Source organism: Cinclus cinclus, chromosome 3 (genome assembly GCF_963662255.1).
Source record: "Cinclus cinclus chromosome 3, bCinCin1.1, whole genome shotgun sequence".
Lineage (NCBI taxonomy): Eukaryota > Metazoa > Chordata > Aves > Passeriformes > Cinclidae > Cinclus > Cinclus cinclus.
Genome location: NC_085048.1, coordinates 40,737,685 through 40,762,595, shown reverse-complemented (window position 1 = coordinate 40,762,595; position 24,911 = coordinate 40,737,685). Strand labels below are relative to the sequence as shown.

Sequence of the window (24,911 nt, the reverse complement as noted above, 5' to 3'; positions counted from 1 at the left end):
AATGGCTCTCTGAACTATGAATGAATGTCAAACACAAAAAAGCTTTGAAATGTAGTTCATGTACGCCAGGTTCTACTGTTCCTCCTGGCTTCACAAATGTGCATTCATAATATCAGTGCCTTTTTGTGATAGGACTTGTCTGAACAAAAAAACTGAGATATGTTTGCAATTATGTTCATCTGTATTTTATAGTGTAAATTTATATGAAGGGAGTTGTACCAGTTGCGCATTTAGCTATAGACACATCCTTTGATTCAGAATCTGTTCATTAGAAATATATTTAAGATAAATCTAAATGAAACATAAATGTCCACATGGGGGCATTGTATTGTTGCTGTTACTTCTGAAACTTTCTACAGGAAAAAAAAGATACCTCCATGGGCAAATACAATTTTCTTCTTTCAGACTTACGAGATTTATGCTTAAATAAATTATTTTGAAATGTGGATATTAAGTATTTGTTCTTTTATTAAAAATTAATTTTAACATCCCTTCAATCACAATTTTACCTTAATCATAAGTAAATGAGAGGTTTATTCCACAAATATCTAAATTCATTTAGGATTTATTTTCCCTGATGGAAATTGTTTTATTTTCTTGGGGAAGTTCCACCAAGTTATCTTATAAATGGGAGATTAGCAATCAAAATATAGAAAGTATGATTTTGCTTGCCACCTAGATTTATTGAAGAAATATTTGAATGGATTCCTAACATTAATTATAACATGATTTTTTCTTTGCCTTATTTATGTGCAATACTTCAGAAGGAAGATGAAGCATTACTTTTTAAGATTGAAAGAAGATTTTATTGTTCAGTCTTTCATTCACTTTACCTGTAATCTGCTAAAGAAAAAGAAATCACTGTTCTTCATATTAAACTTTTTCTTAATACAAAGTTCTCAGTCCATTGTTAGGTTTTGCTAAAAACACCTAGGTTCTATATCTTCACGGGTTGAAAAGGGATCCACACAAAATTATACTGTTGTTTTGTTCTGAACTTCTAAATTTAGAGCAAAATTTTGTCACAAGTCTATTTTTTACCATGACCCCTTTATACAGTCTTTCTGATGATTGCTTTGGAAACGTTATGATTGTTTTATCAATTAAGTTTATGGAGATGTTTTTATGTGAATTTGTTTGTTGGTGATCATAAAAACTTGGAAAAGTGAAAAGTTTTTTTGTTTTTTTTTTGTTGTTGTTGTTATTTTGTTGGTTTGGTTTTTTTTATTTCTGTAATATGGTGTTGATTTTCCTCTTTTTTCACTAAATGGAGCTTCTATTACATTACATAACTAAATCTGTTAAATTTTAATAGTCTCTGAAAATTAATAACTGTCTCAAATTCAAGCACAGACATTCTGAAAGTGCTTCTCTATCATCACATTATTTTAACAAGCTTCTCAGAAGATGGCTGTAGAAACTTACCAGTGTACCTGTAATTCGTACAAAATTCAGTTGCTAAAAAATTCATTATGAAGAATTGCAGTAATCAAATAAAACCAGTTATGAAAACTTTAAATACCATGCTTAGCTGAAATAGCTAACTTGACTAATATTTTGTGGTTTTAAGATAGTTCCATTACCTGGACAATTAATTGTATAATGATCCCATCACAAACTTTGTGTTTTATGTTACAAGAGGAAGAAGAGATGTTTTTGTAGTTGTGAGATATGACATCAACTTGATCTTTAGTTTTAAGTAAAGGGAGCCCTTAAATTCAGCAAAAGCATGTGAGCCAAATCCCAGATTTTTATTCTATTGTTAGAAGCAAAGGACTATAAACATACCCAGACAGACTAATTAAGCCTTAATGCATCCAGGAGGAGTCCAGCAGAAATGCAGAATAATGCAAGTAGTATTCATTAACTGAGTCATAGATCAGACATATAGTTTTAGGGTGATGGTTGCCCAAAATACAGGTATGTCCCAGTTCTCAAGAGCTCTCCAGAGTTCTTGAGATTCATTACTGGAGAAGATGTTGAGTTTCCTGTTCCCAGATTGTCCCACTTCCTCCATGCAGTTGTTTTTTTTTTTATATAGGACTTTCCGAAATTAGGTACAAAATCGGTAATTGCTAGTTAATAATAAAATTTCTGAGCTTTGAACTTAATTGCCTTACTTAATTCTTCTTATCTCTTTAAAATGCTCCTAAACCTTGATGAAATAAGTCTCACTGTCACTTTTCAAAATGTCACCTGCGTGTCATTTCAGTTTCACTGCTTCAGTTCCCCAATGAAGCTGCTAGTGAAATTCAAATGTAATAAAAGTGAATGAGTGTCCATCTATTTGTCTATTGTGCAATTGTGGTAAAAAAGAAAGAAAAGCACCTTAGTTTTAGTCTTTGTGCCTAGTTTTGACTTCACAAACCAGTAAAGACTGTTTCTGACACAGACACGGTAATGAATTATGCTGAAAATAATGTGTGCTATGTGAATCAATACCAGATTCCTGGAGCATTAAAATTGCCATTAGAAGCAACTATGCACTTTGTCTTTTTCTCTATTAAGTTTAGGAAAAATTCCAACATTTTTTTTATCTCCTGGTTTTACAGCTTATCACAGTCCTCACCAGAAACACCAGAAATCTGCATTCATTTAATAGTATGTCTTCCATGCTCCTTTAGTATGCATTTTTCTTATTTTCCGAGATATTTAAGTTAAATGCTTGTATGTACATTGACAAAGGTTATTTATTCTGACAAAGAAACAAAAAAAAATCTTAATTTAACATCATACCTAGCTATAATTGCTGGCATTGCAAAGTAAGGTACACAACAAAACAAACAAAAATCTACGTTTAAAAAGACATGTTGCCAGATGGCAGGGTAATCATCAGGTGATGGCTCTATTCATGTTCTTCTCACTTCACCTGTAACAATGGCCACACTGCAGCCTTCTGAATGCACTTTCTGTATCTTTCTAGAGAGGGGATGAGATAGAGGAATGTCACAATTCAGTGTGCATTTTTTTCATGAGAGTATGTTTTTGACTGAAAAATGAGCAGACAGTTGCAAATGACAGTCCTCTATACAGAACCCAAAGGCAAGAGCACAGGGAGTAATAAAAACAACATGTTCTTTCCTAGGAGCCTAGAGGGAACCCTTGGGGTTAAGTAAATTTATAAACTGAGGTACTACCTTCAGTTGCATTTGTATCCTGTCCATTTATATTACATGTACCTTAAGCAAACCCTTATTGAAGCACAATCTTTAGGCAGACTGATCTAATTAAAAATGTTATTTTTCTCTTACTTCTGATTTCTGTACTTCTGAATTCCTTTATGAGCCTATGTCATTCAGAAATGCATCCACTATTTCTAGCAAACCTAGAGAATCTTGTTAAAACTAAAACAGCTATCTTTTCTACTCATAAAGGTACACGGCAGTGTTGGAGAGCCCTGGTGGATTTGGGTAGAAGACCCTACTAATGATCACATTTATCATTCAGAGTACTTCATCATTCAAAAGAAACAGGTAATGGACTTCATTCAGAATCTCATAGCAAGACAGAAACAAAGTTAGTGAGATGTGGATTTGTCAGGTCAAACAGTGTTTTGACCAAAGCAGATTTTCAAATCAGCAGTACAGCTTTCACATTCAGATGTACTTGACCAGCTTGGACTTCCACAAGGTTTTCTATGCTCAAATGTCCTTTTTTCTCTTCCTCCTTTGCTGGGACAGTTCTTTTCAGCTGATATAGAAAGACTGTAATGGTTTCATCTGTTAAAGAAGAAGATGAAGAGCCAGTGTTATTTTTATCTTTTGAAGGCAACAGAAAAAGAATTCATTGCAGGCAGTAAAATATTTTATAAAGATGTAAACATCTGCACACATACTTTATTGTTTTGTGTTACAATGCTTTTGGAAGCGAGGCAAACTACGCTTTTTCAAGTGACTGGTTTTTCTGTGCAATAATTATTCTCTACATGTTTGCATTAGGTCATTACTAAAGAACCACAGCTGCTGGTCTTCACAATCCCAATTTTTGAACCTCTTCCTTCTCAATATTATATTCGAGCTGTGTCTGATAGATGGTTAGGAGCAGAGGCTGTGTGTATCATAAATTTTCAACATTTGATTCTTCCAGAGAGACATCCACCCCACACAGGTAACTTCAATTTTGATCATTTTGCTTTAATTGATATTGCTCATGTTGGGTTTTTTTTTTTTATGATAGTGCAATAAAACTCTTACTTCTGCTTCACTGGAGAAAAATTTATGGAATTTCACTTTGTGATATTTCTTCTCCAGCTTTCTCAGATTTTCCATTCCTGAACAAAATGCAGGAATTTTGGTTTCATCTCATTATAATACCAGACTTTTAGTTACTCCAGATTCTCTATTAACCATAGGAAAACTGAACCTGTCATATAAAACTAAGCAAATCTCTGTGTTATGGTATGTCTTAGCTTAGTGCTGCAAGCATTACCTTTCTTCTGGACTGGCTAAAAATAATCTTAGACTGTCTAATAAGTGGCAGTCAGCAAAGAACAAACAACACTGAAATTTTGAAAATATTAGACATTTTACTATTTTTGCTGAGCTATGTTTATCATAGCAAGTACTGTTACAGCACTGAACATCACATTTCATCTCATCAAGTTGTGGCCTTCCCCTCCCCCTCCTTTTTTAACACTTGGCACAGAAGCATATGTTTGTGTTTTGCTTCTTTTTTTCTTTATACATTCATTGGGCCTGATGGCTCTGTAAAAACCTTCCCTCTGTAACTACATTTGGCTCATCTAGCAGTCTGCTGAGTGCCTTCAGAAATGCACAGTTCTCATACAGTGTTGTCCTTTGACATGCATAAATTCACATGTGTTTGTGAAGTGTTTAGCTATTGTTATACTGTACCTACGCTGTCTGGAAAAGCATGTGTAACCTTTTTATCTAATTGACTGATCACTGACTACTATTCAGAAGAAACAGAAAGATATTTACACATCACCAGTTATGGAGACTCCAGGATTTATGGTAATTGATTTCAATTCCCATCTGGTTCCCACTCAACAATGAAGTACGTAGAGGCTTTGCTAGGCAAAAAAAACCTTATTTCTCCTCAACAGAGCCCAAGAAATCACTGTTTCAGTGGGAATGATAAAACAGCCATAAGGTATCAGTGAAAAGCATGTGAAGAATATTAGGCATCATTGCCTCAGTAGATTTTATGACTCCCATATCATACCTTAATGTGAAGCACCCTGAAAAGACGAGGAGACCTCCAGCCACAAAAAAAAAAACCAAACCCAAACTTCAAAGCAAGCATCTGCATAGCAGAATCACTGCAGTCTCCTTAATTTGGTAGGATTCCAAATCCAATCTGGTTATATATATCATCTTCCAAATTCCACAATCTCTAATTCTTTGGATAGCAGATGCCCTCAAGATATATTGAGAATCATATATTGAAAAGCTGTTTGTTTATTTATTAAGATTATGTCTTTAATTATACATTTAAAGTATAAGATGCAAAATTTAGCTGTACTCATCTGATTTGTATTACTCCATCAACTTGGAAACTCCAGTGAATCCTTCCTTCTTAAATAGTCTTTTTTCTCTTGAACTTAAAATACTCCACATTCTGTTATCCTAAGAAGCTGGACATAAATACAATCTAGTACAGTGAGTTTTGAATTTACTACAAGTATGTAAAAAGAAAACAGGTATAAGAAAAAAAATAATATGTGCAAATAGCTGGTTCACAGCTATCAGAGTACTTTAAAAATTACTTGCAGGAATATTTCAGAGTTATAAAAACAACTTTTCATTTTTCTTCATCAAAGTGAACAATTACGCAAATGTGTCCTCTCTGTCTTATGAGATACTAAGTAAAACATTTTTCAATGTAAATTGTTTTCCACTAAATTACTGGTTAATATATTTATCTTCATAACAAGCTATGTCATGTCATGGCATCTTTTGTCATGCACTTAATGATTATTTTGTGGTTTTAGAGCTTCTGGATCTTCAGCCTTTGCCTATCACAGCCTTGGGACATCCTGAATATGAAGTTCTGTACAAATTCACGCACTTCAACCCTATTCAGACACAGATATTCCACACCCTTTATCACACAGACTGCAATGTTCTTCTTGGAGCTCCTACAGGTTCTGGAAAAACAGTTGCAGCTGAATTAGCCATCTTCAGAGTTTTTAACAAGTATCCCACATCAAAGGTTTGTAAAATAGGTTTACTAGAATGATTTTGTTGTGAGCATTTTTTCAGTAACAAAAACATCAAGAAGAAAACTGTGGGGAGCTGAATTTTACTTTTTGAATTTTATGTGTATGTGGATACAAAATAGTAGTGCCTTATGTACATTGTGCTTTTATTTCAACTATTTATTTCAATCAGTTGACAGCTAGATTTAAATCTACAAAAATGACATGCGGGCATGCTGGATTTCCTTTTCTTCCTTATTTAACAGCATTTCCTGCTTTAATTTCCTTCTATTATCAGTTGTACTGTTTTGTAGCTATTAGTTCCCTTCCATGTGAATACAACTAGCCCAGTCTCTCTACTATTGAAACAAATAAATTGCAATTAATTACTACAAGCCAATTTTCTGTTCAGCTACCCTTGTGTTTTAAATTCCCCAGAAGTCAAACAACTCACCTTTTGGAGTTCTGTTTTCAAAGTGAATATATATCTGCATCTCGACTTAGCCATATTGTCTTAGTTAACTACATTTTAGCTTTAAAGTCTTTCAAAAAGATCTTTGTACCTGACTGGGAAATTTTTTAAAAATATAACCTTTCTATTAACAGAAGTTGTGTATATAAATTCCTTAATCATCTTTGAATTTAAATATCTTCATGTAATTTGTTAGTCCAAGTAAGGTAAGCAAGTCACTCATACACTTTCAACTTATCTGTGAGGCATAAAAAATAGACAGTTCTCAAAGGAATACATCTTTTAAGGTTTAATAAAGCTGGAAGCCTGGCTATATATTTCAAAGAATGTATGTGAACTCTTCATGTAGCAGTTTCTTCATGTTCAAGAACTTTAGAAATTTTAACCATAAATCTGTAAGTAAATATGTATTGTACATGTGAGCGTATTCCTGTCTGCACTGCAGGCTTCTTTGAGAAAATATTGTGACATTTTGCTTAAGAAAATCAGCTTTTTTAATTTAATTGGTAATGTTTTAATAATTTAATGAGGTAACTAGAAATTGGGTAATATATTGCTTGCTAGAAATTCAGATTATTTCTGTTCCAGAATGTTAATGTGCAGATTTTATAGTCATGGCAAAACAAACCCCATTCTTTACATAGGTGGGTTTTGATTTTAAAAGGTGTGATAAATACTTCCATTTCAAAAAATTATTCTTTATCTGAATTTATTTGCTTTGCTCAGGAAAAGCCCAATATTTTCAGGCATTATGTCTGTTTTAAACATAATCCTGTTGTAGGTCATTTCAGGAACTCAGACCTTATTTATTTTCTAGATCATGAGTACGTCAAATCTCACAAATACCATGTGTTGTAGGTACACTTTAATAAAGGTGTCTTGTTTAACTTCCAGTTTTATGCCTTTTCTTTTGCAGGCAGTGTATATTGCACCCTTAAAAGCACTTGTCCGTGAGAGGATTGAGGACTGGAAAGTTAGGATTGAAGAAAAGCTTGGTAAAAAGTATGTTTCTCCTTACCTAATCTGAGAAATGAGATGCAAAAGAACAGCTCATCGAGTATGAATAAAATCTCAAAATACTTATGAGTATTTCAAAAAGGGTTTTGGTTTTATACTGTCCTTCAGATTTCTAGTACTTGAAAAGTTCTATCAATAGTCACTGACAGATCAGAACTAAGAAAGGCATACACTTTGATACCCAGCTATTTTCGTTCTCATTGCTTGCCAGTATAAAAAATACGGAGCTCCGATTTCACTCCACAATATCCTTGGAAATTGAAAATGTAAGACAAAATAAGCTCTCGTTAGAAACCTCAGCCCTAAGGAACATACAGAACTTGCATGAGCCGTATAGTAGTCGCACTATGTCCTTCATATATAAATTAATATAATTTTATTCCTTGGTAGCATTAATTTCCTGCTGATATTCCCAGGTCTTGGAGTTCATCCATTACTTTGTGACCTATAAGATATATTACTCCTGTTGATGCTTTCCAAAATTACTGTGTCCTCAATTAAAATTTTTATGCATAGGATGCATTATTTAGGGCCTTCACCTTCTCTAAATATAGCCTTTTTCCTTACTTAAGCTCAAAGCATGCCACAAGAGAAAGAGATGTTGTTCTGTGTATATGAAATTACCAATACTAGTCCTGTTGTTATCACAGCAATGAGGTAAAATATTTTATGGTAATATTTCTTTTTTTTAAATTTACAATTACTTGTGATAAAATCTTGAACACAATATGCACATTACTTTGAGGAATTTTTGTTTGGTGTTCGGCTGGATTTAGAATGTGTCACTGAAAAGTCTAAAACCCATCATAATGGATCCATCTAAAATGATGGGTCATCGCAAGCGCTGCAAACAATTGGAAAAAATCTGCTTCAAAAGAATCTTCTTCAAAGAGTAGTCTCGGGCTAATCTCTGCACCAGTCTCAATGGACCTTCACCAACAAATGCAATACACACAGCAGTTTAGCCCCATTATTCAAACCAGAGATCTATGCAGAACAGCAGGCAGCAACTTGGTAGCTGCCATGAAAGCTTTCATCCTGTCTGTGGCAGGATGTTAAGATTCACATTGCATCATACCAGTATTATGTTATCTTCATTTTGAAGAACTAACTGTTGGTTTGGACTCATCCTCTTCTTTTTATATGGTTTCACTAAGGAATGGTATTTGGTATTTATATGGCATTTACTAGGAAAAAAGAGACAGGTTTGTTTACTTAAAACAATTTTGAAAATCACGTTAAACGTGTTTGACAATAAGCAGAATTATTTTGCTGAATTTTGTTTCTTTCTTCTTTTAGGAATTTAAGGAGTAAATATTTTAACATTAAAATGTTTTAAAGCTTTGTAAAGCCAAGCCACTGTCCTTCTTGATTACAGGGTTGTAGAATTGACAGGAGATGTGACTCCTGATATGAGAGCTATTGCCCAAGCTGACCTGATTGTTACTACCCCAGAGAAGTGGGATGGTGTCAGCAGAAGCTGGCAGAACAGAAGCTATGTTCAGAAAGTTGCCATTCTCATCATAGATGAGATCCATCTTCTAGGTGAGCATGTTTCACTGCTTTTGATCAGAATCACTGCTAAATTTGAAGAAGCGTGCTGTTACTTATGATGTGAATATACTTCTTGACATCTGAGCCTTTCCTTTTTCTCTGTTTTTCCATTGACTTTTCATTTACTAGGGGATGAGAGAGGCCCAGTATTGGAAGTCATTGTGTCTCGAACAAACTTTATCTCATCTCACACTGAGAAGCCAGTACGAGTAGTTGGTTTATCCACTGCTTTAGCAAACGCCAGAGACCTTGCTGACTGGCTAAACATTAATCAGGTATGAAAAAAGTTTTAGAAAATGGATATGTATTTGTCACACAGAAAAACAAAATAGCAATTGGTAAGATAATTCATGATTAAACTTGAAAAAAATGTTCTCTTGTAGATGGGTCTGTTCAACTTCCGACCATCAGTGCGCCCAGTTCCCCTGGAGGTGCACATTCAGGGCTTCCCCGGCCAGCACTACTGTCCTCGCATGGCCAGCATGAACAAACCTGCTTTTCAGGGTAAGCAACAAGCTCCTAGACCTTTTCCTTCTTTCTCTAAAAGAAAAAGGGACTTTGCACAGTTCATTTGCAGCACATTTGCAACATGTGTTACTGTATGTGCTCTTGGCATGTATTGGGAGAATCTGCTCTGCTAATGGCCCAAAGCTATTTGTCTGAAACATAAAGTGTGCTGCAAATGCAACATGTAACAGAGGAATGTAATGTATTCAGAACAGAAGAATAAAATTAGTGTTAGGGAAGGGGAAATAAAATGTGTTTTCTCTTAGTGTTTGACACCAGAGAGAAATATTTGTGCAAAAATATTTGAAATTTAGAAAGCAATAAAACCATTCATATTATTAATATGCTGAGGTATTTTCATATGGACCACTGCATGTAAGCATTAAAAAAATTGTGAACAGAAGTTGCAAGTCAGGCTAACCTCCTATAATTCTAGTTTGAAAGCAATAACCATAAAATTCAAAATTTGTAGTGCATCCAGATATGCTTCTGTTTCCAATTTTTTATTCTTAACCAAGCTGGCAGGCAGTATAGATTTAAGAAAAGCTCTCTTGTATTTTATTTGAACATGTTTTGTTTTGGTTACATAAGGAATATTTATTATATCAATTAAAAATAACGTCCAAAATAAATTTTGTGGTGTAAACTGCTGTTGATTGTGAGGTGACATTTGTGAGGGGACTTTTTAGCTGCTTTAATTAGCCTTATGACAGAAGCAAAGTATTGATTGTGGACTAGAGACCAATCTTGACAGCTCAGATTATTTACACCTCCACAAGAGCATTGTACAAAAACACTAATGAACAATAAATCTGACTTGGGCTGTTCTGCCACACCTGTTCCTGAAGCAACAAAAATACATTAGATGTTGGGCTTTTTAAATATATAGATATATTGGCATATATAGTTGTAAGATATAAATGCACATGAATTATCCTATTTCAATAATTTCGCAACTGCATCACATGTGTCTATGCAGAAGCCCATGCTGGGTAGTATTCATGAACTGCAGAATAATATGTGCTGGTGGGCAGCATGAAATAGTTTTCAGAAATTAAAAATACATAAATTTATTTGCTTGAATGAGAATTACATGAAAAAACACACATATGGAATTATAAGTGGTTTAGAGAGAGTTTTTGAAATTGTAGGTACACCTGCTTATACTTCTAGTGCTTGTTGATATTAGAAAATATGTATAAATATGATTTATTGCATGCTGTTCCCAACTTACTTGACATGATACAGTCAAGGTTATTTTAGCATTTTCATGGCAATACTTATTCCTGAGACCATAAAAATTTCACTGCAACCTGAAACTTTCCAAAGATGGGCTGAGCAAGAAAATGCTATTTTAAAAAGTTCTAAAACCTAATTGATTGAAATATATCATAATTGGTTTAAATATATCAGACTAGTTAGTTGGCACAGAAATGAAGTGCTCTTGTACTGTAATGCCCACTTTCAGAGCAGCTATTGAAAAGTCACTTTCTACATTTTTTGCATTTTCTGGTTAGAAAATTGAAGTACGTTGAAGTGATCCTCTGTAGTCTGACTTGAGTTTATGCAGTTTGAGCTCTGGGTCAGGCAGAAAGCAAATTTTAGACCTTCACAGGACTGAGTCTGAGACAACATACCCCAAAAGTAGAAAAAACATTAACATTCTTATTCAGCTGAGATAGAGAAATTCACAACTTGAAGTCCAGAAAGCTTGTCTAAGTTTTGTGGTGTTTTGTTGGGTTTTTTTCATAGCTGGTTCTCTTAATTAGCTTACAGCGTTCAGTGAAGCAGCTGAAGGGAAATTGACACTCAGCTAAGTGTAGTTTTATGGCCTTTGGTTCAGAGGTGGTGTATCCTCACCTCGGTTGTATCCATCCAGCAATAGTAGAGGCTCAGTAGATATACCTCAATGTCATCTGCAGGGAGGTCTATCAGCTGTCGAGGGATTGCAAATCCCTTGCAAAAGAGAAAATTGCAAAAGAGAAAATCTCTTTTCTTTTTCATTAAAGGGTCTAATTCTCAAATTCTGTTTTGCTCAACAGCAATTCGGAGTCATTCTCCAGCCAAGCCTGTTCTTATTTTTGTGTCATCCAGGCGTCAGACAAGGCTTACTGCCTTAGATCTCATAGCTTTCCTAGCCACGGAGGATGATCCCAAACAATGGCTGAAGATGGATGAAAGAGAGGTAGAATTATTTTACCTTCCTTATTTGTGCTTTGCTTCTATCTTGTTGATGTTTGTTTGAAAATAAAAAGTCATCTGAAACAAAAGAGTTGTTGGAGAGTAGATCTTGAAAGAGTTGTGCATATGCTAAATTTCCCTATGTATTAAAAGTAGTGACAGCATTAAGGCTATAGAAGCGTCCATGCAAGAGCTGAACTTCAGAACACAAACTCTTTTATCTTTGTTTTTTCCTGCATATCTAATTAATGCTAGTTCCATGGTCCCAGACAACATATATCACATGGTGCAAGTCTTTGATACCAAGATAAGACAAAGACTAAAAGAAAGAGGGCTAGTGCTCTCTAAAGTTTACAGCTGGACATCTGTGACATGTAGATGTTGAGCTGAAATCTAAACCAAATCTCATTCAGTGTTTTGAGAGAAAAGTCTCCCTTCTCATAAGATGCATTATGTATATGCATGTGCATTTGTATCTGTGTGAATATACGTACCTATGTATATGCATGCATCCATCTAGATTCCTAGATAGATAGATATACTGCAGAACCAATCCTTTAGCAATGGTTCAGTCTTGCAAATCAATTAAATAAATAAATTCTATAAAAAAGTAAAGAAATCTTCTGCCGATCTTCATTTTAAGTATATAAAGATTGCAAAGTCAAACACTTAGATGTTAAACAATGCTAGCAGAAAGGCTTATTTTTTATTCTTTTTCAAGAAATATAATCATTAATTACATTTTCTTTTTTTAAATCTTCTTTTGTTCACCGCAAAACATGAATGATGGCCAAATAATAAACAACCATTCAATATTCTTTTTTATCTGCATTCTTCAAACTGTATACCAGATTATATTTAATTTGCTCAGTTCAGCACCTTCTCTGAATGCAGTTTTATTTATTTCACTCTGCACTAGTGGTCCTGATTATAGTACATCATTGCTGCAAAACAGGTTTTTCTGGTCGATATTCATATTTTGAGATTTTGGAGAATAGCTTTAATTATTGCAAATCTTCTAGGAATTTCTGTGATAATTTAGGGCCAAAACACAACAAAATGCAGCAATCATAAATACAAAATCAAAGTTGTCTACTGTATGAATATTTATATATCAATCATTTTAAAAATGGTCATGCAATTATAATTGTATACCAAAAAGTATGGGTTTCTAGACTATATTGTTTGTGTTTGCCTGCTCTTTGCAAAAAATTAAAACGTAATTTTTCAGGGATAAAGCATAACATCTTTATCCTTTCTGTTTGGGATGGATTTTAAAATAGAAAATGGCTGTCTTGGCTGATAAACCAGTATTTCTAAAGCATATCTCAACTTGACAGTGCTTTTCTAGCTGTATAACCCCTATTTAATGTTTTCTTGAACCTAATAGAAACATTTCATATCCAAGTTATTATTACCTAGTAGAGTACTCTAGTACCTTGTGCTGGTTTACTGTAGTAACCTCACCTACAATTAGAACATGCACCAGGCAGCTTGCCCTAAATGACTTGCATTGATATGAATAGTTTCCCCATGTCCTGGGAGCCATGCTATTCCGAAAAGAACTGTAACTGAAGCTTCTTCACTTGCTGGAAATGGGTTTTCTATTAGGAGTCTTTGAATTTCATGTTTCAGAATAAGCCTCTGAAGGTTTTGAAATAGGAGCCAACAAGGACAAGCAGACTTTGCATTTATTAGTTTAATAGCATTTGCATATGATTTGTATTTGAATTAATAAGATGAATGTTTGGAGCATGAGATATCTACCAAGTTACTCAGTTCTGATTACGTAAATGTAAAAGACTGAGGATTAAGTTCTAAGTTGTTATATCTTACCACTATTATGCAGAACACAATTCTCTTTGAAGTACCCGCAATTTCAAGTGGACATTTCTTTGGGCAATTATGGGACTAGTTTGTAGTTATCTGTTTTAAATGAGCATGATTAGCCTGAGTTTCATTTGACATTGAAGCAAAGGACAAAGTTCTAGTAGTGCTACATACCTAGTGTATATCCTGCATAATTCTTTAATAATAATCTAATAATAAAAAACCTCATAATAAATTAGGGGGGGTTTAATTTTGTAAAAATTAATCTCAAATAATATTAAAGTAAGGCTTAGATGTGAAATAGACAACATTCTCTCCAGATTTCTATAAAATCTTTAAGTTTGAAAAGTAGAACTAGCAAATACTTTATAGTACGTGTTCCATGTCTTAAACCCTTGTCCAAAATTTTTTAATGTTTCTTAAGTGTTTCATAATTCCACATGGAGTTAAAATGGGCCAGTTAGAAAAATTAAATTGTTGCTGGCTTTTAAATAACTTTTTTCTTTTTCCTGACAGTTTTTCACATTTGTTTTGGTTTTTTGCTAACCACTGTTCCTTTAGGGGGACTTACAGACAAATTATTTTCAAAATAGTTGTAATTCTTAATTATGAAGTATTTTGAGATATAAGAGATTTTTCATGGGTGTATACTAAGTTAGTAAGCTGCACAGCAGACTATGGCATTTTTCTTCAGTCAGCTTTATTTGTGTAATATTAATTTTGGCTGACATAAGATTCCTTTGAGAACTTGTTAGTAAGTTTTGTTTAATGGTGTAATTTGGTTCGCTACATGATGGCTAAAAGTTTGTCTGTTTATATTAGCTTCCCAGTAGATTTCTTAAGGCTTCTTGAAATATTCTAAAACAATGTCATCTATAATAGCTTCTAAAGGAGTGATGTTGAGGTAGAGACAGATTCTTACAGCCATTAAAAGTGTTTTTTTCTTTGTTCCTCTTTGTGATGGTATCAGAGAGATTAAGGTCTTGTTGGGGAGAGACAGCAGAGTCCAGTACTGAATCTTTGTTAATGTGTTGTTACCAATACTAGATCTTTGTTTATCATCTATGCCATCATCTTGGCTTCCCTCATCTTCTCTGTAGAGATTCTCCCTGTGGTGGTAAACCAGGCTCTTGTTTGAAGCTTGTGATGAATGATTCTGTTCACAAACTTCCAGGCTGCTTTTCACAGTACTCTCAAATCCACTTCCATTTTTGCCACCCGGTTGCAAATATCAAATTCAGGCAATATATCGATCAGCTATATTTCAAATGACGTGAATTTGCATGAATCTTCTGGAATATGTATTTGTATGTATAAGTGACCTATAGAAACAACCCTTCAACTGTTTCCATCAAAGCAGATAATAGCATTCATGGTGATATCATGGAGGAATCTACAAGATGTTCTTTCTCTCAAAGGAATCATTATCTAACAGGTGCAACTGAATTATAGTCGAGAAGGAATTTTGCTATACATGTACTGAAAAATATATATGTTATAGGCAGTTCCATTAGGTTTTGGGAATTGTTCTTCCTGGACAGTTTTGTTGAATTTCATGTCTGATATGCAGGTTTTGGCTCATACCCATTACAGTATTCAGAAAGTTGAGACAGCAGTCAATCTTCATAAAACTCACCCATACTTAATGAAAATTGCTGTTTGTAATTTTGTGGTTCTGCTGGACCTGTTGCTGCACTAGAGTTGTTAAATTTGTTTCACAGATTCTATTCAGCTAAGTTTCAGGGTATGCGCATGCGTTTTTTGTGAAGAAATGGCCACTCAAAGACCTCATGTATTATATATACTTTAGTCTGGCCAAGGAAGCCTCCAATGATGTTTGAAATACCCTACTTACCAGGATTTGTAGCAGATGCTTTAAAACTCACCCCTACATTTTCCAACTGCACATGCAGACATTCTTACGGATTTAAGCAACACTGCTTCAGTTCACCCAGAGTATGAGTGGGAAGTTTCTAGGAAAGAAAAATAGTTCCCTTTAGAGCATTAGAGATGTTTTTTTAATTTTTCTGTAAGTTGCATTGGCCATACACATTCTAAAATTTATCTCTCTTGAAATATGCCCCAAGACTGAATTTATTTTTCAACAGAGTGAAGAAGCAGCAGCAGAAGCTGTTTTCCTTGCCATCTGCAATAATAGCATGGACTCTTCATTAGACTTCACTCTGTAAAGACTGTCCTAGTCATGCTTTGGAGGCACAGGTGCATTGTGACAGAAATGTGAATGGGCAGTGCATCTCAAAGAGGAGACTGCATCTGTAAATAGATGCCAACATGCCCATGGAAAAAGAAAATGTTGTGATTATCATGGGGTTTTTGAATAATAATTAGAGGATTTTTAAATACACACTTCCTAATTCTAATTCTGACTTGTCAGCCAGGACTGTCATGTTCAAGTTTGTGACCCATTACTTATCTTCTTAAAAGGGACAATAGCTCAGATTATCGTTTTGGAAACAGACAGTGCCACCAGTTTCTGATGGTCAGCTTGGGTAAGATCAGTTACACTATTCTACATTAGGAGCTCACTGAAGAGGAACAAGTCCTTCTCTGTCAGAAATTGCATCTACATCTGTGGTGGCAGAAAATGTTGCAATCTTTTTACAACATAATTTATTAGAATCAAGTCTTCAGTTTATTTATTTTTCTCTAATGTTTTTACAGCTTTTTGTTTTTAACCTAAAACAAAAGTACAAAAGTAGTATTTATGGTTTATTGTTTGAAGTTAGAATTCAGTTCTCACCAGCAGACAGGCAGGGTGTTTTCTTATTTGTTTGGTGGGGTTTCTTTAAAAATTTATTCCCTGTCCAGATACTTGGATTTATTTTTATTTTTATTTTTTTTAATATTTACAGTGCAAGGAGGGAGAAGAAATGTACCACTGTACACAGTTTTAACTTTAACCACAACGGTTTTTGCATTCAGCTTTGTGCATCATTTGGCCATCTGCATCTTGTTAAGACTGTTCTTTATGAAACCTCTAGAAATAACTAGTATCCTTTAGCACAAACATACCTGCAGTAATATTCAATAGCATCCATATCAGGCAATAGTTTGCTACCACAGAATTCAGGGGCCCTTGAATGAAGGACACTTACTGACTCCAAAAGAATGAATCAGACCCATGCAGATTTTTGCCATTTTAGACATGTGAGTGTATAAACACATGTGCACTAATTATGGATTAGTACATATGTGTTTGTACACTGTGTGGAAATACAAATAGTCATATGCATGAAAGGGAATTAAATTTTACCAATAGTTGGTTTGCATTGTTAATAAAAACAAAGAAAAAACCCAAAACCAAGAAAAGAAATTCTAATAACTCTTGGAAAGACAAAAGATGGCTTTTTCTTCTCTAACCTTTAAATCAAACAACCTATTATCTCCCTGTTAATGTTTTGAGGTAACGTTGTGCTATAAAACAGAAATAGAAGAATCTGGTCTGTGTCATGAACAGGCATATTGCTGTCATTTAAATGTGTCTTTTAGTGCTAAATGTTTTGTTATATTATTAGGCTTTAATGTATTATTATGTATTATTAAATATTATTTAATAATATATCTCAACTGTTTAAAACATATTTGAAAATGTTCCTTGAATAACCTTATTTGAGTTGTTTTAGGCAGCTTGTTCTGTGTGGGATAGTTCTGAAGTATAAGCCAACTCTTCATCAGAAATAATTTTGTAAGATGTTTTTTTTTCTGCCTTTAAAGATCAGGAGGGTACCCAAGAATGATTTCTAAGTGTTTCAGTCATTATAGAAGTTCAACTTCCTTCTACAAGATGTTGGTTTTATGACACAAAAGTGTGTCATAAAAATTAACGTTTAGTTATAACAAGGAGATGTTTTTATTTCACTTAACATCTGTAGCAGATGTGAAATATGTAATTATTTTTGTAAAAGACTCCATAACTTTCACGATTCTTTTGTTTGGCAGATCTTTCTTCTATTGGGCATTTTAGACAATTGATAAGCATTATTCAGTGGCATATGGTCTGAGTCTGACGTGCTTTGAAAAGAGTAGAGAGTACTAATAATGAGGATTCTGTGAAAATGGGAAAACCAGCACAACAGATATGCTTTGAGAAAGTATGGGGTTTTAGCATCTTGAAACAATATATCACACTCAAAGGGACAGAATTGGGCTGCACAATCTGTTAGCTCATTCTTGTCCAATCTGGTCTCCTCCTTTCTTTTGGAGCCAGCATTGTCATCAACTTGCTGAATTATACTCTGACTGGAATGTATTTCAGGCACAGGGTAATGTATCTGCTTAAATGGAATCCTATCTTTCTACAAAAGCTTTTTAAGTATAATAAATTTAAAATATAAAAAAAAAGTTCTATTAGCTTAAAGTAAATGGTTCAACAGTTTACATATGTGCAGGAACAAAGAAAATGACTACTTAGTAGTTTGAAAAAATCTGGCTTGTTTAGAAATTAGGATAGAAATATAGGAATAAAGTTTATTTTTTTAGAATAAATATTGTGCAATGCTACCAGGTTCCCAAATTGGTTTTAAGGAGATATTTTTCTTTGCTCATCTAAAAATAAAAGAATATGAAGGACAGCAAAACCTTTCTGCATGGGCCTGATCCTGCTTGTCTATGGAAAATCCCTTCCTGGCATTAAGTTCCCTGAGTTGCTGTTGTACAGGTTTTTTAATGCCAGTATAACGTCTATTTCCTTGTATTACTTTAATATAATTTTTTCCTGTTCTTAAGATAAGATATATTTCATTTATCCTTCTGTGAGTAAAACTACATTACAGTTGTTTTCAGAAAGATATAGTAATTGAGTCATAGCAATTCAGAAATGTTAGATTTGTTTTATAGTCACAGTGCTGCGTCTGTTTCTGGTTAATGAACCTATTAATTGTGCCATTATTTCTTAATAGAAAGCTATAATATTCTTACACTACACTGACATAAGGGAGTTACATTTTTAAATAAATTGTCATGAGAATTTTAAGCCTTGGATTGTACCTATGGGTAAAACAGTTATATTTATTACAGTGATTTATGTGAAAGTAAGGGGTCAGCTAAAAATGACTAGGATTCCCTGCTGCTAAAATGACAGGATAGCAGTACATGTGCCAGTGCTCCTGCTAAGGGTTCTTTAGTTTTCCTGTGGTAAATTACACTGCTTTGCAGGTATGACTAACAGCACCACAGGCTGCCGCTGTAATACGAGTCAGAGGGGAAAAAAAATAACCACCTCCGATTGTAAAAGCAAGAAGAATATCTTTGAATAAATTCCCAGCAGTGTGAATTTAGGATGTTTTGTGCTGGCAGTTCTATGGCAGAAAGGTTTAGCTCGGGTTGTGTACTGGGAATAGCTCCTGGCGTAAAACCGTGTGTCCTGAAGGAGCAGTCTAATCACTTTAGGCTAATCCCAATCAGCTCATTTGATCCCTGTACTGTTCTAGAGGAAAAGGGGGTTTAGATTCATTATTTTCCTCATATCACATTCTTTTGATGTGAATAATGAAATAAATGTCTTTGGAATTGGCTCATTCCCTTATATTAAAGACATAACTGTCATAAGGTGCTGATTCTTGGTGGGGAGAAGAAAAATTAATTTAGCAACATAGTATCTTTTGTCAGTTCTTGAATGCAGAAACTGACTAAAATGTAAATGCATTTTTTTTTGTTTTTCATGTATTTACCAATTTTGTTTTCTACTTTTTTCATCTTAATTTCCAGTTAAATATATACATATAGTTATTATTTCTCAAAGTGTTTACATAGGCATAAGGAGTCTGTGCAGTACTAGTACCAATTAATAAACCTGTAAAAAAAATCATTAATAGGTCTGATAATATTTTTTGTATTGTAAGTTGATGGTCATAATTGTAAAGAAAACAGTATATGTCTTCCCATTTTATCCAGATATTTTTTAGTCTTAGAAGAAAAGCTCTTTAAGATGGGTCATAATTCAAGTTGTCTACACTGAAGTCACATGTCTACATGTTGACTAGAGAAATCAAAGGTTTGCTGATTGTGTCTAGATAGATAAACTTTATCCTTTAACATATCCTCCTTTCATTCATCTCTTTACTCTCTTCAACTTATCTAGCCCTCTTTTTGCCTCCCTTTCCTAAATGGACTTATCTTCTCTTCACTTCTCAATTCACTGTTTTGTTTTTTTTTCTTTTTTCTCCCTTTCTTTTCAGTGTTTTATGGACACTTTCTCTCTTTTATTCTGTAAACACCCTTTTCTTTTATATGTGCTACATCAGTTTATACAACAAACCTTCTGTGTCTTGTAGTACAGGAAACTCAGGAACATCCAAGCAACTGCACTGTGAGGGGAAATGAAGTTTAAGAGCTTCCACTGACAGATGAAATTGATTGATCTCTCAAAAGTTGAACAATTTTTTTTTTAATTAGTTTCTGTTACTGCCAGTAGTTGTGGTTCCATTAGTCAAGATTACTTCAACAAATAGACTTTTAAAATGCATTGCAATTTACTCTTCCTGACAAAATTGATTGATTTACAAAATCTATATTGTTTGTTTGTTTTAAAATCTTAAATATGGACCGTTACATTCTCTGGATTATTTGTACCTCTTAAGGATTCTTTTTACAAAAGTAGCAACATGTTACTTGAGTTTAGATATGTGAATCATTTTGTTCACATTAAGGTCTGAGAATTATAAAACACAGAAAATATTTAGAGAGGTTACAGTCTTGAACATCAGAAGTGAAACATCTCAGAGTCCTAAGTAGAAATGAAGATATCACTGTAGTCATGCAGCTATCATATCTCAGTACTTTGGAGAACTCAGTCTGAGATAAGGCTGAACACTATGTCCAAATTACTCAGTTACCCTGACTAATTTGTTCTGCACTACTGTTTTTCCTCTAACCTTGGCTATACCTCCCATGACCATGAATGATTCTGCCCCTAAGTATGCAATATCATCATGCCACTGCTGGTGGCACCAGGAAACCACTAATAGGAGCATAAATTTTAAAGTTCCCGGCTATAATTATATTAAAATCACATCAAATAATAAATGACCTCAGAAATAAAGCAGTAAAAATAATTTTGAAGGGTCGAATCACTTAACAAGATTGTTTTGTTCGTTATTACTAAGAGGCTTTTCACAGAGATCATCTACAAAAATAAATAAGCCTATTATCAAATTTATGACTTGAAAATGTAGGCAAGAAAGATCATTAAAATCATCATAATGAAAATTATTCCAAGAGTCATTGACATCAGATTTGAAAGAATTAGTAATAGTAATAAAACCAGCTTTTTATCTGGACTTCTGAAAGTTTAAAATGAGCACACTTAATAGATGTTGGATTTCACTACAGAGTTTGCTTCTGAATTACAAACTCACACTCAAAAAAAAATTTCAAATTAATTTGCATTTCAGCATGTGAATAGGAAGATTTCTTGAGGAATAATAATTGCAAAATTATCAAACTGAGGAACAGTCTATCTGTTCAAAGACATTAGAGAGAGCCAAATTTATTTTTCATGACTGTTATTATGTTACTGGCTGCAGGGATTTGCTATGTTTTTATACCAGTTCTAACCCCTTTGATACTAGGGATTGCATTAAACAAACATAGAACAGAATGCACAGTATTTGCCAGACCTGTCCAGATATTTTCATCCTTGTCTGTGTTACTTAGCATGTCAATAAAGTCATGTGTATTTTGTATTCCACCCCCACTGTTAATATAGAATTTTTTTTAGACAAAACCAGTCTTTTCAGAGACTGAAGAAGGTTCTGTTTTCCTGCTTGTATAAACAGCAGTGAGCAAATTATCATTGCTACAGAAAACAAAAATATAATGAGGATAAGAAACCTAAAACTTTCTTAGTAATCTGTTTTAAAGCATGCAATTATTCTTTCTGTTACAGATGAATGACATTATAGTCACAGTTAGAGATTCGAATCTGAAGCTGACACTTGCTTTTGGAATAGGCATGCACCATGCAGGTCTGCATGAAAGGGACAGGAAAACTGTGGAAGAATTGTTTGTGAACTGCAAAATCCAGGTATATGTGTTCTTTTTGAATTCTGCTGTAATGAATTTTACATGGAATTTTAAAGTTGTCTTTTTGTTATATATACATCATTAATCTTTCTCTTTGTCTTAGGTTCTTATTGCCACAAGCACATTAGCTTGGGGTGTAAATTTTCCAGCTCATTTAGTAATTGTTAAAGGAACAGAATACTACGATGGAAAAACAAGGCGTTACGTGGATTATCCCATTACAGGTACTCACATAAATTATGGAAATGTTCATATGATGAAATGTATTTCAAGCATATGCAAATGACCTGAATTATTCACTGACTGAATTTGAATAAATACTGGGAGAAACGAGGTAAGGGTTTTTTCTTTATTTAATGTAAGTTGTAAGAGAACTCTTGAGATTTTATGCAACAATGAAAATGTTTCTGTTTTGCAAATCTTTTCATGCTAAATTCCTTTAATGTGTATCACCCAAAATAGACATTAAATAATTAAAGGGACAATATAAAGCCATATCTAGTTAACTAGGTAATTGTATAAAAGCAACTTTTCAAGCATGCAATTTTATTTTTTATTTCTTAAACCTTTTCTAAAGAGAAACAAATGTTTAACAGTAAACTTGGCCATGGTTTGAAATGCAACAGTTGAATCACACACATATAAGAAAATAAAATGTATACATAGTCACTTGGTAGTAAATTAAAAACCATAACTGGCCTGATATCTTCAGTGATATAAGGAATACTTCAGAAATAGGCAGCTAAATTAAATATTTGAATTTCTGGCTTGATACAGACTTTCGTTGCTTTCTGGCTCCAGTAAAATACTGTTTTCATAAACTGGTCTGCAGTGTTTTCAACAAGCTGAAGAAAGTGAACCATGGAAGAACTTTTTTCAGAGTTCAGACAGGGAGCATATTTGTCTGGATGGTACTAAGTTTGAAGAATGAGAACAAGCTAAATTTATTCCAGGCTTCCTGTTCTATTTATTTTCCCTTTCTCTCTTCAGAAGAGCAAGTAAATTATTAAATGTTCCTATTCTACGCTAGCAATACGTACACTTAAGGACAATGTAAATGGTATTTGTTAGGTAAATACAGAGCTTGCATCTTTTTAGCCGTGCACTGTCTTTTCAGCGAAGGGAAGCTTAGCAATGTTAAAAAAAAAAGCTCAAACTGAAAATACTACAGGGCTTTCTTCTTCAAGTAACCCATCATAGAGCTTAATTTAGTGGTTAGTGCTCTGCAGGAAACTTGGGATCAATTTCCAGACCAACTCTCTTGTTCAAAGATTCTGGTCTGACCTGGGATCTTAGCCATGCACACTTGTATTTTGTGACAGACTTTGGCTGATGTAAACTTAGTGAAAACAGTCTCCGCAGCGAAGTCGTATCACGCTCGTGCCGACTGGAAGAATGGTGATGATCATTTATTACTGAATGGGGAAAAGTGGCAAGGAAAGAAATCAACAGAAGTTTTAAATTTTTATGTTGAATCCATGGCACTGTCAGAAATCAGTAATAGAGAAAATAATACATTTAAAAGAAATCAGAGACTCAATAAACTGTGCAGACTTACTATGCTGTTTTAGAAATCTATTGTACAAGTTCGCACAAAGGCTTTAGGGAATGCTGATACTTTCACTCTTTATTGCCTTTTTTAATTCAAGTAACTTCAACACTGGTTATTGTTCAATTCCTGAATTTTCACTAAGACTGTAATGGAAGCATTCAGATTTTGTTGTTTGCACTGCAACAGAAAATGCCGATTCCTTATTTTATGAGGAAACATGTGGTGTGGTTTGCCTAAAGCATTTTTATTTTTAACTTTCCAGAGAATATTTATGCATCTGGAACTTCTGTGGATAGGTAGTAGTTTTGCTGCAGCAGTAAAATGAAAATGTAATTAATTTCTTTCTGAAATACTTCCAAAAGTTTCACAATACTGTCTTTAATGCTGCCCTCAAGTTATGCCTTTAGTGTTCTGTTATGGTATTACTTGGCTTCTCCCTACTGAAGTTACCTTTCTGTGTCAGGAATGCATTTGGCTCCAAGGAAGCAGCTGAGGGCAGAATGAATCACTCTGGAGTGTTCAGCAACTTCAAAATAAGCAAGAATGCTTCTTTGAGTGAAGTCAGAGGTTTTGGGGAGGACTTTTTCTCAATTAACAGTCATTTATTTAGTCAGCCAGTTAGATCATACTTAATATTTCAGGACTTTAGTCCAGTGATTAAGAGCATCCAAGAAGCATATAATCAGTAAAGAAAATATTGAGTTTGGATTATTACATAGTGGTTATTGGCAAAAATAATTTCCTCATACTTTTTGGTAAATCCATTTCCTATATGGTATCATGCACAATTTAATTCACCACATAGAATAGCAAGAAGTTGTTTCATCATCCTCCTGTGCGCATACCTATTCAGAAGCACCAGATTTAGACTAGTTTCATCTTACATCTTAATGTCACTTCTAAGCTAGCAAAAGGAATAAACTGATAAAAAGCATTGCTTTCTATACACAAGTCAGTACACAAGTAAAAATACATTACTAAAAAAATCATAATTGGGCTGTCTGTTTCTCCTGCTATGGTCAGTTGCTGTATCCCATTCTTTACTTTCGAGATTTTCCTTCCTCAGCAGAGCTTTGGGCCAAAAGATTACTGATTCTTAACTCAAATAAATCTCTTCAAAATGCCAGGTGCTGCAAGTCACATACTGGGCAGGTATGATAGAGCTCATAGAGAATACAAAAAACATTAAAACTTTTAACACAAAGATGTAAAACTTATGAATCGCTTTCCATTGTTTCTTCTGAATTAAATAGCAGTTGGAGGTACCAGAAAGGATTCAGAGCTCTGGTGAATGAGACACAGAACAACCTATGCAGATGCACTTCTCAGATGAAGAGAAGACAAACAAATAGATCATAAGCATGCTTATCCTTGGGGACAGGTAGCAAGTTGAGCATGTTTTGCATAAACAAGTATTTTCAATCTTTATAGAAGTCATTAATTAGTATTTACAAATCATGATGTATAGGTAGCATGACAGAACTAGCTTTTAATGCAGTATATTATGATGTGATGTAGGGACAACATACAGTATGAAACCATTTCTACACCAGTGCTAATAAATAAAATAACTTGTTTGAGTAGTAAATACCATA

General features: G+C 33.9%; 1 protein-coding gene across 1 annotated transcript in view; it reads left to right on the top strand.

Annotated features, from left to right (window-relative positions):
- Positions 1-24,911, top strand: part of ASCC3 (activating signal cointegrator 1 complex subunit 3) — a 251,696-nt gene that overhangs the window by 174,000 nt on the left and 52,785 nt on the right. Inside the window, exons 23-32 of the mRNA XM_062489907.1 lie at positions 3,375-3,473; positions 3,939-4,107; positions 5,954-6,174; positions 7,549-7,634; positions 9,028-9,194; positions 9,333-9,478; positions 9,587-9,707; positions 11,753-11,895; positions 21,628-21,765; positions 21,868-21,988. Coding sequence (XP_062345891.1) covers positions 3,375-3,473; positions 3,939-4,107; positions 5,954-6,174; positions 7,549-7,634; positions 9,028-9,194; positions 9,333-9,478; positions 9,587-9,707; positions 11,753-11,895; positions 21,628-21,765; positions 21,868-21,988 — 1,411 coding nt within the window. The remainder of the gene's footprint in view (positions 1-3,374; positions 3,474-3,938; positions 4,108-5,953; positions 6,175-7,548; positions 7,635-9,027; positions 9,195-9,332; positions 9,479-9,586; positions 9,708-11,752; positions 11,896-21,627; positions 21,766-21,867; positions 21,989-24,911) is intronic.